This window comes from Colletotrichum higginsianum, chromosome 5 (assembly GCF_001672515.1).
Source record: "Colletotrichum higginsianum IMI 349063 chromosome 5, whole genome shotgun sequence".
Taxonomy (NCBI): domain Eukaryota; kingdom Fungi; phylum Ascomycota; class Sordariomycetes; order Glomerellales; family Glomerellaceae; genus Colletotrichum; species Colletotrichum higginsianum.
Window position 1 is genome coordinate 149,740 of NC_030958.1, and position 13,967 is coordinate 163,706.

Consider the following 13,967-nt stretch of genomic DNA (forward strand, 5'->3'; position numbering starts at 1 on the left):
TCCACAATGGACCAGGACCAATACGGCCAGGGCTACTACTCCCGCCCTGTAGCCGGAATGCCCTCGACAGCTACCACGGCCTCGGCCACCCCTAATCGCCCCGGCACTCCCAACACAGAAAATAGCCGCAACCCCTTTGGCGACGGCATCGAGTCACAGGCTTCTCAGAGGGGCCCCGTCGGCACGAATCCATTCGGCACCCCCGCCGTCTCCCGTCCTGCCTCGAGCTTCGGCTCGTCCAGCGCCATCGGCGCCCGTTTTGATGAACGCTCTCAGCGCTACTTCCACTCGAGGCGCATTCGCAAGGAAGACGTCGAGAAGCCTTGGTTGGACAAGTCCGACCCCAAGGAGAAATGGGTCACCATCATCCCCATCGTCGGCATCTTCATTGGCCTCGCCGTCTCGGGTTTCCTCGTCTGGGACGGTATCCGCAGCGTCGTCAAGCACAAGTACTGCCCCGTGCTCATGGAGGACTTTGCCTCGGGCAGCCTGGACTCCAACGTCTGGACTAAGGAGGTCGAGGTCGGCGGCTTCGGGTACGTTTTGTTTTTGTTTTTATTCTTGTTGTTGTCTTGTTCCGTCGACATTTTCCTCATCACCACCCGATTGGTAGGGGATTCCACCAAGGCTCACTCCATGCTGACCTCTCTCACAGCAATGGCGAGTTTCAGATGACTACCGCCGACGACGAGAACGTCTTCATCAAGGACGGCAACCTCTTCATTCGTCCCACTCTCACAGACTCGGCCCTCATTGAGAAGGACACCGTCATTGACCTGCTCAAAGATGGCACTTGCACCTCTGACCAGCCCTCGTCTTGCATCGCTGCCACCAACACCACGGCCGGCAACTCGTCCATTGTGCCACCCACCAGGTCCGGTCGCATAAACACTAAGAAGGGTGCAACCATCAAGTACGGTCGCGTCGAGGTCGTCGCCAAGCTGCCCAAGGGCGACTGGCTCTGGCCCGCCATCTGGATGATGCCCGTCGATAGCACCTACGGACCTTGGCCGCTGTCTGGCGAGATTGACATTCTCGAGTCCCGCGGCAACAACTGGACCTACAGCCAGGGAGGCAACAACATCGCCTCGTCCGCTCTCCACTGGGGCCCCGACCAGGCAAACGACGCCTGGTGGCGCACCAACAACAAGCGTCAGGCCCTGCACACAACGTACGCCGACGGTTTTAACACTTTCGGTCTCGAATGGTCCCAGAAGTACATCTTCACCTATATCAACAGCCGGCTGCTCCAGGTTCTCTACACAAACTTCGAGGAGCCCATGTGGCAGCGCGGCGACTTCCCCCAGACCAACTCCAACGGCTCCCGTCTCGAGGACGTCTGGAGCCAGACGGGCCGCGCCAACACGCCCTTTGACCAGCGTTTCTACCTCATCATCAATGTCGCTGTCGGAGGCACCAACGGCTGGTTCGAGGACGGCAAGTCGGGCAAGCCTTGGGTTGGCACCAGCCCCAACGCCAAGAAGGACTTTTGGCAGGCCCGCGACCAGTGGCTTCCCACGTGGACGTCTCCCGAGCTCACTGTCTCCAAGGTCTCCATGTGGCAGCAATGCGACGGCAACGAAGAGTTGTAAAAGCAGCCGTCGCCGGCGCAACTTTTTTTCTTCTAGTTTCCATTTATTTTTCCGTAAACAGTAACACATAGACGGCGACATGCTATTAGTGGATAGACGACTGGCGCGTAGTGCGTTGCGGTTTCACACGAAGGACGGCCCATCATTTTGGAATACCGATAACACATAGGATGTTACCCAGGTGCAACAAGCACATGTATTTGACGACAATGTCTTGGGTTTATGATTAAGATATTGGGACACAACATATCATCATCTACTCTATCTACCTTAATGAACTTTGAACAATTTTCATATACACAAAATTGTTGCCCTCACTTCGCATAGTCCCCTGTGAAAAGAGAAGAGGAAACAAAAAAGATTCGGTTGAGAGACATAGAATGAAACACTGACACCAGTGGTGTCATCAAGCGTGCAGTAAACTGATCACATCGGCAGGAGATCCTACAGGTCTGTATCCCTGCATCTCAAAGCCGAACGCAGACGGTGCAGAAATCATTACTGCTGACAGACGATGCATCGTCAAACGACACATTCTGGCGGGAAGCATGCTTCCCTTCTGGGTCTCGTCGCAGAGGCGGCATTTGGTCCAGCAAAGACCCCGGGCGTGAGATAGCCCAGAATCAATAAACCCACGCAACCCTGCGGCGGTGACTGACAGCACTGCATTTCTTGCGCTGCAGACAGAGGCAGGCCAATAATCAAGGGTGAGGGTGCAGGGCTGGGACCCTGGGCCTGCTGGTCCGGCCGGGCCGTAGCTGATCGAATCATGTCCGTAGTCATTAATTGTTAGAGTCTCTATGCCTAGAGTCTCTATGCCTAAGAAGGATGGGTGAGCTGCAGCTGTCTGCAATGTCATCAATGCCCGCCTACTTTTCTGATGCAGGCTGGTTTGGTCAGTGATTTGTCACTTTGGCCTCTGCTGGCACCCGCGGCACTCATTCATCTTTGCTCTCGAGGGGTAAACTCGCCGCGCCTCCCCTCAATGTATGTCTGACTCGGCCGAGGAATCGAGGCCTCTGACCCAAGGAGGAGGCGCGGATCTTGAGGTTACGGATACATGGTGTCTCGGCGTTTTGCCGATGATCAAGGTTTGCCTCTTTTTCTGGTGTATCAGGATGACGTGGGAGCACAAACCGAATCGCGACACGGAAGAGTGAGGCTATCAAACTCGATACACGGATGAACCATTTTTCTTTCTTTCTGGATTCGGGGCGCGAGGGGAAGATCCGTTCTCGCACGGCGGTGTGCAACCGCATGGTTTCAATTGGAACATCCGTATCAGAGAGGCCTTAGGTCAGCATCTCCCCCATGAGAGTCATGAGACGAGTCGCCTCGCGAGCGAAGGCGAGGGAGGGGGGAATCGCCGGCACGAGGGCGGGTGAATCATGGTTTGGAGGATAGAAGAAACCTTACCGAGACCTATTTTTCCTTTTCCTTTCCAGGCTTCTACAGCGTCCGCAATTCTTTCATGCCGTCCGTGTATCCAGAGGAGACTTACATTTGGAAACGGCGGCTTCAGATCGACGTCGAAACTGTTGCTGCGGGTGAATCGCAGTGGGCGCGGGGGGGGAGGGTTGTCAACAGACGATGCCGGAGCGAGCATCCCCCCGGTGGGGTTTGGTTTGCTTCACCGAACCGCCTTCAGCGACTCAGAAACAGACTCATAGGGATTGTTTTAGCTCACGGGTGTTCGTCCTATTGTGTTCGTCCTATTTGTTCAGGGTGGGAAACACTGTCAGAGAGCGTTCTTCTCAGCCTTTTTCAGTGGGCTTTCCAGGGAAGGCCTTGCTACCTCGGTAGACGGACTCTTACAGGGCACCTACTGGCGTGACATGGGACATGGGATTACCCGGAGACATTTGAGCTTTTGAAAGGATGTTTGTTTTCCACCCTTTCCCAGTGTTCCACTCCGTGAAATTAGAGGTCCGCCAGTCTGACAGCCTGCTCGCCCGTCTGTTGTTGGTTTGCTCGTCGCGGGATATTGGGCCAAGGACCCAAGACAAGACTCCGGAGTGACGAACGTCTTGGTACGTTGCCCGATCTCGATTCTTCGCCGTGCTCCGCGGACCGCAGGAGTGTTCTTTCTTCCTTTCTTTGTTGTACCGTTGCCGGCCGGTGCAGTATTCTCAGATTGTAGGTTTACGTACGTCACACAAGACGAGCCATCATCCCCCAATACATCTTACATCGTACGAGCTTGCCTCCTTGTCGCAGAACAGACCCCCAGTCGGTGCGAGCGAAAAATCCCATGTCGAATTTCCTTCCGCCCGCCTGGGGTGACTTGCCGTCTGGGAGCTTGCCATGGCCTGTTGCAGGAGCCGTCCCGGACCTTGCCCGCGTCGCCGGCATCTATCCTCGTCCTAGGCTGCCACGGGAGATTCAAGCCCCGTTACACATAGTTGACCAAGCTATCGGAGTTCTTGCTATAACCGGGGAAAGTCATCCCCATTCCCCTCACGCTAGGGTCCGTCGTGGCAGTATGGACAAACGATGGAGAAACGCCGCCTTGACCTCAGCTTGAAAAATGGGCTGTTGGAGTCTGGAGATGGAGACTGGGGATGGAGGAAGGGGGGGTTGTCGGACTGCGGCAACCTCTTTGACTCTTTTTGATTATCCAAATCTCTTGATGGCACACCAAAATGGAGCCGCCCGCGTTTGTTTCTTCCCGGAGGATCCGCCCGTCGCGATTTTTACCCAACACCCATGCCGGTGGGTCGGAAAGATCCTCCCCGAGGAATCTCGCCGACGAGCTAACCAACCTGGCTTATTCAGAGGGCGACGCGCGGACGACAACGTGCTGGTGATCGTAGTGAAGAACGGGAAAGAAAAGAACAAATACAATGCGGTGCTGTCGCAAGGCCGGCCGGCCTGCCAAGCTGTCAGTCACACCGAGTCGTCTGTTAATAAGTGCCTCATCGTGCGAAGCGGTGCATGTCAAACATGCGTTCGAGGTGCCGGTTACCGCCTCTCCGGCAGATGGCAAGCCGTTCATTCCACCCAGGCAAGGCGAGGCCAGGCGATGCAAGCTTTTTCAGACGCCGGCGCCAGCTCGCCGTTCGCAAGGAAACACTGCGATGTCCCGTTTTTTGCTGGTCTCCTATCTTGACAAGGGGTCGCCCGAACCGTTGAGGCCTAGAATCTGAACCACATACTTGAGAGGGGGGACTTAGGAGAGGGAAACCCGATGAGCCCGGTAAAAGTTTGGGCATCCGGCAGGATGTGGTGGCATTTGCTATTCCGGGCATAGGGGTGTCGAGCGGTGTATCAAGCCGGGATTGGCAACTGACTTTCTTTGGCGATAGCTCGAACGACCCAGGACGACGGTTGGTGGTTTTTTTTTCTGAAATGGGCACAAACGCCACGAGCGAGCCGCCTGGAACATCCCACGTTGCGGGAGCCCATTTCCAGGGCTGCGTATGGGCTGGAGCAGATGGTCCTGTCAAGTCGTGGGAAACCACGTTTTTTCCGTGAACCCCTAATCGACGAGTCCCTCCCCTCCCTTATCACTCCCGCGAGGACTGTGCGCGTGCAATAGTAATAGTCCAGCGGGACGGGGCCGGTTGGTGAAGCCGCGTGGTTTCCTCCTGGCTGGGAGGCGGCGCCAGAAACCTCCTGCCCCTTATCATGGTCTGGGTGGAAATTGGATGCCCTGCCACGATATCTCTGGACCGGGCGATGGAGCGGCCTGCCCACACCAAAGTTGAGAAAAGTGAGCCATGGATGCTGGTGCCGCAAGCTCTGGTCCCAAGTCAGAAAAGCTTGTTTTTCTCGCGAGGAGGCACATGTGGCTGGACAACGATTTCGGCAACTGGAGATGGTGATACGTGTGAAGGCATGCCGCCGACGGGTGACGAGAGCATGACTTGATATTGGCAATTATGATAAGAGAGAGTGGTGATGCCGGAGCCGGCAACTCGAGGCAGTGGTCCGCGATAAGCTTAATTGCGTGGGAAGACCAGGGGCCATGTCGAAAACGGAGAGCAACACCGCTCGCTTGGGCAAAAACCCCTGTACCCATGAGCTGGCACTCTCGCAGCAATTGTGTCAGTGGGTGGTGAAAGCCCCTATGGCAAAGACCACACTGAACTCCTGTCACGCCCGTCTTCTCGCGCCCATTGTATGGCTGGAGGCCTGGTCGGAACCTGCCGGCGGTTGCGTTGTCGGCACGTCCCATCTCACACCGCCACCATCGGTATCAACATCATGCGAGAGATCTCAACGGCGAGTGAGTCGACTGGTTAGCCGTTATGAGACGGGAGATTGTGTGTGTGTGTGTGTGTGTGTGTGTGTGTGTGTTGTGTGGTATTCGGAGCCCCGGATTGGTGGGTTTGCACCTGCAACACCGCGAATACGAAGAATTGGCGCCTTGGACAAAAGACCCCAAAATAAGCACAACCACAACCGGCCGGATGCACAACCATTGCCCCCTTTCCAGCCTTCGTCTCTTGGGTTTGCCTACTTTCAGTGAGACCAGGTCACCCACGTTGGTTGTTCAGCCCTTCTGCCCTACACTGCCACGACATGGTTCCCGCTCAATTGGCAAACATGCCATTGAAGAGCCACCGGAGGGTTTGATGATGGGTGACTGGGGTGGTTTTGGGCCCGAATCTCGTTTGCCGCGCTCACTTGGACAAGTCACTACGTTTGACCTCTATTGGGTGGTGGTATCTGCCCTGTTCCCGTGCTGGCTTGTCGACACCAACTGTGGTTTGAGCAAACGGATCATGTTGTAGTGTTTCCGTCCGCTCTTGCCGGTCTGCTTGTCCTAGATCATGGAAAGCTTGACGTCTGGTGCATCGTCACAAAGAACAAAACAACCGAAAGGTGACACCCGAGGTTCTAAAGCGTCATTCATTCCTGACTCGGATCTCGAACAAACACCGAGACCCTGCGATACGAACCATGACGGCAAGCTCATGAAAAGAGAGAGAGAAAAAAAACCACCACCGGTTTCCTCTCTTTTGACCTCACACCGCCCTCGGGGCGGCGGCACCGTAACATTTGTCCCAAGCGTACGTGCCCAGGCCCAAGCAGATCAGAGACCGTAGAGATAGGCGGCTGTGTCGGCATTCGACCTCGTCAAAGAGAGGGAGTGTAAGAGGAGGACAATGGTCAAACGAAGGGCTTTCACAGCTGATGAGACTTTCCGCCATCCGGTGTACCAAAATTCAATATGACGCCGCCGTCTCATCTTCCCTTAGCAGCGGCATCATGGCTTTGGGCCGGCCCCTGTCAGTCGCCCTCTGCCGAGTGAGCCTGTGCCCAGATGTTCCAGAAGCCATTTTTGTACTCTCACCGTTAGCGCCCAACAATATTTTACTAACTACTTTTTTTTTTTTTTTTTGCTTTCTTCTTTTTCAGGAAACGGGCTCTCACCTGCGTCTCGTGCATGATGCATGGCAGGCTGCTGCTGGCGTGGATGAACCCCTGTTCCCGCCACCGACCCACCGACCGATGCTCCCCTCGCCGCTTTAACAGCATCAACACTTTCTCATTGCGGGAAGCCCTGCGAGGCACCGTTGGCTAGGTACATCGTGGTATCTGCAGCAGGGCGGACATGACGGTAGCTCCCTTGCCTGTTGATCGTCCCGAAGCCATGCAAATTCGCCATGGCGCTTCTGCAGTGATTGCTACGTTGCGACACGTCGTCTGTTGTTTATCGCGGGAGTCGCTCGCCTTCATTGTCGGCAAGCCAGACCCCAATGCCAAATCCGGTAATCCCATCTCTTTGTCATGTTGCCGAGTGTCCGTCCCAGCAGCTGGGGATGACCGAGGGAGGCGTTTCACGGCGAAGACAACCAACAGTCTCTGGCACGACTTACCCGAATCCTTGTGCACCTCTTCTCAGGCGTCTGACTTCTTGCGGAGGGTTTCTGGTACTGAGCAGCCACATTTTCAGCTCTAGCACATTGTTGCAGCTATTGACTGTTTAGTATCTTCACCCATGGGGACGGGTGGCTTCTCAGCCCGCCCAGATTGTCAACTGGCCGTCTCGGAATGGTTGAAGGAGGCATCGTGCAACAGTTTGGCGGCTGGTTGTGCTGCGCGAACCGATAGAGCGTCGAGCTAGTGGCGCAAGGAGATGAGCGCGGGCGACCCCGTTCAGGCTGCTGGGGAGGACCTCATCTCAATCAAAGGCCTCAAAGACGGTCCGGATGTAAGCTTGGCTAGGGGCTGAGATTGATGTCACCTGCTATTGTGATTGGAGGCTGAGGGAACTGTGATGCGAGCAAGAGCCATTTGTTAGATTGGCGCTGATAGCATGACCAACGTCATCGACTCCATAGGGCAATAGCCGCCGAAAGACAATGCGAGACAGCAACAAAGTCCATCTCTCTGCCGTCATCTTGGATATGTGGATTTAGCAACGGTGATTGAATGGCCTTGAGCGTTGGCCTCGTATCCTCCCGTGATAGAGGGCAGGTGTTGGATCGTGGGTATTTGGCGCTTTGTTCGGGCAAGATATCAAGGGCCGGAGTGGGCATCATAGGTTTCCTTGGCCGCGTCAAACTCCCTCAGGTGTATCAGCAGTGCGGCAGGGAATTGACGGTGAGAGGAGCAGAAAGAAGCTGGTACATGCCAAGCAGTAACGATGCCAGCGTGGACTCGGTATATGGCCCGGGACGGTGGTCAGTGACACGGCTCGGCTTCGGGTTTGGCAGATAGGCCATGACGATCTTGAGGCCGTCGAATTCGCGGACCCGGGAATGCGGCTCCAACGCGTGCTGTGTACGTCAGACAAGTTGGTTGGACAAAGACTCTGTCAGGCATGGGGACAGGGCGTGAAAACAGAAAAAGAGGCCTGTTTGCTTGGAGGTGCATGGGATGGCAACGGGTCGACTGCCAAGAGGTAGATTAACGGGTAAAAATGGCAGAGCGCCTCCCCAGCAACTGCGCAATCGCCAGGCCACGCCGTCGTCGCTCGTGTGGTTCTTGATTATCAAAGCCAAAGTCCCAAACGAAGCCGTGAGCCGAAGCCATGGGAGGCCCAAGGTGAGTCTGACGGAAAAGATAAAGATACGCACAGTGTACGAATACAGAGCAGCAGCTAGCCAACACTTAGAGTATTCTTGCTCTCGGTGGCAGCCAGCAGGACAGAACGGCGGTTTCCTCCCGGGGCCGCCTAGCGCTACCCAAGTCCCCACCATCCAAGAAAGGCACACAGGCCAGCGGAAGACACTGGCTCAGGCACAGGCACAGCGCTACGGCACGCTAAAAAGTAAGAGAAGCCAAGGTGGGCCGCCTCTTTCTATCCTTGTCGAGTCCTTTGACCCCTGACCCCGACAACATCACGCCCCACTCCTGGAAACCTCCCACACCACACACTAACACACTAGGTAAGGTAAGTGGGCACTTTTGGTAGGTACGTACACAAGTCACCTTCTTCCACCCTTTCCCTTGTTCCTTGTCGTGTTTGTTTATCCACAATATTTTCACTTGCACCTTCCCCTTCAGCACACACGGAACAGTTCCTTGCCCCTTGGCAGCTACGATGTCCTCAGTCCAGCCCCAGGCCTGTCCCAGTTCTCAGAAGGCAGGAAGCACCCGCCACCACCCATCTCCGAGTTCTCTTCTTATTCTCCATTTATACAGTACCTGTTACTTGTATGTGGTATATTCTGTATCTGTACAGAGGACTCCCCTACCATCATTCTGTAGGCTAAGCCCATTGGAGTCAAGTTGCCAATTTCCACTGCGGCCTTCTGTCCCCAGTTCCCAGTGCAGCACATAGTCCCCTCCCATTAATCCGCTGGCTCTTGCCCTTTTTCTCATTTCCACCCCAAAAGAGAGAAAGAGAGAAAGAGAGAAAGAGAGAAAGAGAGAAAGAGAGAAAGAGAGAAAGAGAGAGAGAGAGAGAGAGAGAGAGAGAGGGAGCGTAACATGAGTGAGGGTTTTGACATTTTGTTGGTTGTGATTACAAGCGCCTCTTTCTTTTCCCATTCCCCCTTCAATCCCTCCTTTTGCCGCTTTTTGAACCATATCCTCCTGACCTCCTCTCAACCTCACTCACCCACTGTCTCTCCACGTCCCTCGTTTGCACATCATCTCAGTCGTGATCCTAGCTAGCTCTGGTTCCAGTTCCAGTTCCATCCAGCACCAGCGTGGACATCACCGACCATACCGAGCACACGGTTGCTAATTACCCCTACCCTACCCTGCCAACACCGAGCCCAGCGCTGGAACCGTTTCCTTGTAGCAACAGATGCACATCTGCGAATAGATCCCCCCCCCTCGAACATCCGTCATCTTTCCGTTGCCAGTTCCTCCATTCCCAGTTTCAAAAATCTTGGCTCGTCTCGCTTCGCCGCGCAAAAGGTACCGTACCCGTCCGTCCGCTCACACCGGGACGATTCTTGCATATCCCATTTCCCATACTCTATCCCGTCCTATCCCCCTCACCGTCCGTCTCGTTCGCTCCTCGGCAACAGCATCTGTCGAGGCGTCCGTCCGTACCGTATCTGCATCCTACCACCCCTCTAGCCCCGGCCTCTATCCGTACGGCCTAAGCTCTTTGCTCAGGTCTGGCCAAGCTCAAGTTGCCCAACCGACTACCCACTCACTCACTCACTTGCACCCACACACCACCACCACGCTGCGCTTCTCTTCCCCCTGCCCACCGCCGGACTTTTGCCTCCAAGGACCGGTTCGCTGCGCTATCCGTTGGCACCCCTAGCCGTGTTGGCGAGGCTCAATGGGCGCTTTCCCCGATTGGTCTGGTTCTGTTGCTCGCCGCTCGCGCACTGCTCACGGTGCTGGTGTCTTTCTCCCCCTCAATATACTCTTGATCCCTCCCTCGTCTTCCCACACGTCTCGCTTGTCTTCCCTTCGTTCATCCCTCGAGATCGTTCCCAGACTAACCCCCAAGGCGCCCTCTGCAGAGACCCCGAGGTTCGCACTCCCCTGTGCATCCTCTTAGGCTTGTCGTTGCTTGCCTTCCGGTCCGCATTCCTCCACGAGACTTAACTCGACTCGATCCCGACATCCCTCCGCCGTCTCGATCAATGGTAGCTTGAACGTCTCCATACCATCGCTCCTCAGCACCTCGGCTCCACTCGGAAGCCTGTACACTCGCTACTACTGCAATTCCACCGATATTCAACTCGACTTGATTTCATCCAACTTTGGACTCGGCGCCTGTTGTCACAGCTTCTGCTTGCTCGCTTCGTGCTACAACACTGCAGCACACTGCAGCAGTCACCGCATTGCTTTTGCGTGACTTCCAGAGGTACTATCCCGTCCTGCCGTGTCAACTCCACTGGGAGTGAGTTTGTCACAGAAGCAGTATTAACAAGCTTTATGCAGCTCGAATCGTGCCGCAACTTGGCCGACGACTCTCTGACGACTTGCTAGTAGGCAGTCTCTCCTACTTCACTCGCAAGCATCTTCGCGACTCTAAGACGCTCCTCTACCCCCCCAGTTCTCAACAAGATGGGCATCGGTGGCTACTTCAAGTCCGAGAAGCCTGAAGCCTCTGGCGGTGGCAGTCCGCCCCAGCCCAGTCGCTCAAACACGGCCTCTATGATGGAGAAAGGTCCATCCGTCAGGACGAGCACCAACGACATGGAGCTTCAACCGCCCACACCTCGCTACAACTCCAGGCCCCAGTCCGTTTCCGGCCGTTCGACGCATTCCAATGGCAGCTCCATGTTCCTAGACGACATCAAGCACGAGGTCATGGTCAACTACCTCTATCAGCAACAGTGCTCTCATCTCTGGGTCAGTGACGGATCTGGCGAGATTGAAGGTGTGCTTCTTCGTAAGGCCAGAGGCCAGTACATGGCATGCCCGCCACAGCTTGGCAACTCCCCGTTCGCTGAGGCCTGCGCCGCCCTCAATGTCCAGTGCTCCATGACGGTCAACTCTCGTGTTATCAAGACGTTTCTCCAATGGTCTCCGGACGCCGTTGACGTCCCTTTGATGAACGGTCTCAGGGTACAGATCCTGCCCACCATCGAGGATCTCCCCAGAGCGAGAAAGCACCAGTTCGCGGCTTTCATTGCTGCCGAAGGGCTTCTGGTGGTCTGGGACGACGATGCGCTGCATCTCGTCCAGAGAGCCAAGGCTATCGAGTCGGAGCTCATGGAACTAGTCTGGAAAGCCGGCGCCGATGAAGACGAGGGCGACGAGAAGAAGGGCCCCAACGTTGCCGATTACGAGATCGACGAGGAGAGCGGCGAGATCAAGCCCGAGAAACGGCCCGTCCACCTTCTCAACACCTACTTGGTGTCCATTACCCTCGTACTCGTCGTCGTCTCGCTCGGCGCCGCCTGGAGACAACTCGCCATTGAGGTGTCTGTTGACGGAGAGTACCTGCGTCTGGCTCTCGTTGCCCTCTTCCCGCTGCAGATCTTCTTCACACTGTTCTTCGCCCAGGTCATTGTTGGTTGTTTGGCCCAGATCTTCGGGCCCATTCGCCAACTGACCATCAACTCCAAGTTCTACTCGGCCCGTCCTCCCCCCAGACTGCAGAGCGCGGTCCTCCCCCACGTCACCGTCCAGTGCCCCGTATACAAAGAGGGTCTCGCCGGTGTCATCGTCCCTACGGTCAAGTCCATCAAGCAGGCCATGTCCACCTACGAACTCCAAGGTGGCTCCGCCAACATGTTCATGAACGACGACGGTCTCCAGTTGATCTCTGAGGAGGAGCGCCGCGCGCGCATCGAGTTCTACGCCGACAACAGCATCGGCTGGGTCGCCCGTCCCAAACACGGCGAGAACGGCTTCACCCGCAAGGGCAAGTTCAAGAAGGCGTCCAACATGAACTTTGGCTTGATGATCTCCCTCAAGGTCGAAGAGAAGCTCCAGGCCATATCTCGCCCCGTCGAATGGACCCAGCACGACGAAGCCCAGGCCTATGAGCATGCCCTCAAGGAGGTTCTCGAGGAAGACGGCCGTGCCTGGGCTGACGGTAACATTCGTGTCGGTGACTACATTCTCATCATCGATTCCGACACTCAAGTCCCCGCCGACTGCTTCCTGGACGCTGTTTCTGAAATGGAGCAGTCTCCCGATGTTGGTATTATGCAGTTCTCCTCCGGCGTCATGCAGGTCGTCCATACCTATTTCGAGAACGGCATTACCTTCTTCACCAACCTCATCTACAGCGCCATCCGCTACACCGTCTCCAATGGTGATGTCGCTCCCTTTGTCGGCCACAACGCCATCCTCCGCTGGAGCGCCATTCAGCAGGTCGGCTATTTTGACGAGGACGGCTACGAGAAGTTCTGGTCCGAGTCGCACGTCTCCGAGGACTTCGATATGTCGCTTCGTCTCCAGTGCAATGGCTACATCATCCGCTTAGCTGCCTGGGCCGGCGAGGGTTTCAAGGAGGGCGTGTCTCTTACCGTGTACGACGAGCTTGCGCGTTGGGAAAAGTACGCATATGGCTGCAACGAGCTTCTCTTCCACCCCATCCGCACCTGGCTCTGGAGAGGTCCCTTCACTCCGCTGTTTCGCAAGTTTCTTTTCAGCAATATCCGCTTCACCTCCAAGATCACTGTCGTGTCGTACATTGGCACCTACTATGCCATTGGCGCCGCCTGGATCATGACGTCGGTCAACTACTTCCTCATGGGCTGGTACAACGGGTACCTCGACAAGTACTACGTCGACTCGTGGCAGGTCTGGTTCTCCATCATCATCGTCTTCAACGGCCTCGGCAACGTCGCTCTGGCCATCATGCGCTACCGCGTTGGTGAGAAGAGCCTGCTCTGGGCCTTTTTCGAGAACATCAAGTGGACTTTCCTCCTCGCCATCTTCCTTGGTGGTCTGAGTCTGCACGTAAGCCAGGCTCTCCTGGCTCATATGTTCGAGATCGACATGTCGTGGGGTTCGACATCCAAGGAAGCCGAGTTTTCCAACTTCTTCATTGAGGTGCCCAAGGTTTTGAAAAAGGTATGCCCTTCTTATATCTGTTCATCCCTCCTCCCTTGTCCGTGTCATCCGGCTGCTCCACATTCCTCTGGTGCTTACTGATGTCCACCCATTCCAACACCCAATCGCCCCTGTCTTGTCCGAGTCTCAGCTAACGCTTTCCAACTAGTTCAAATTCTCCATGATCTTCTCCTGCGTCTTCATCGCCGGTATGATCATTCTGGCCGTTGCGCCATTCATCCCCCACGATTGGCGGATTACCGACTTCGTCGCCATCCTGCCTATGGCTACCGTCTCGGCCAGCCACTTGCTTCTGCCCATCGCACTCAACCCGGCGCTCATGACCTTCTCGTGGTAAACGACCTGCCACGTTGAATTCATTGCGTATCATAATTTTCACGGGCCCTACGAGGCGCGACCAAACATTGTACAGTGGGCGTTTCTCGCATCGGTATAGACATGGGACGGAGTTGCGATCGCGAGGGGGGTGCCTTCGAT

At 55.7% G+C, this 13,967-nt stretch overlaps 2 protein-coding genes across 2 annotated transcripts; both read left to right on the forward strand.

Moving 5' to 3' along the window:
• Positions 1 to 6: 6 nt before the first annotated feature.
• On the forward strand, positions 7 to 1,592 carry CH63R_06984 (Beta-1,3-glucan-binding protein; the record flags this gene model as incomplete). Its single annotated transcript, XM_018301959.1, has 2 exons — positions 7 to 536; positions 656 to 1,592. The coding sequence occupies 2 exons, from the start codon at positions 7 to 9 to the stop codon at positions 1,590 to 1,592; spliced, it is 1,467 nt and encodes a 488-aa protein (XP_018156737.1).
• Positions 1,593 to 11,024: 9,432 nt separating this feature from the next.
• On the forward strand, positions 11,025 to 13,827 carry CH63R_06985 (Glycosyltransferase family 2 protein; the record flags this gene model as incomplete). Its single annotated transcript, XM_018301960.1, has 2 exons — positions 11,025 to 13,490; positions 13,639 to 13,827. 2 exons carry the CDS (start codon positions 11,025 to 11,027, stop codon positions 13,825 to 13,827), a joined length of 2,655 nt encoding a protein of 884 aa, XP_018156738.1.
• Positions 13,828 to 13,967: the final 140 nt, after the last annotated feature.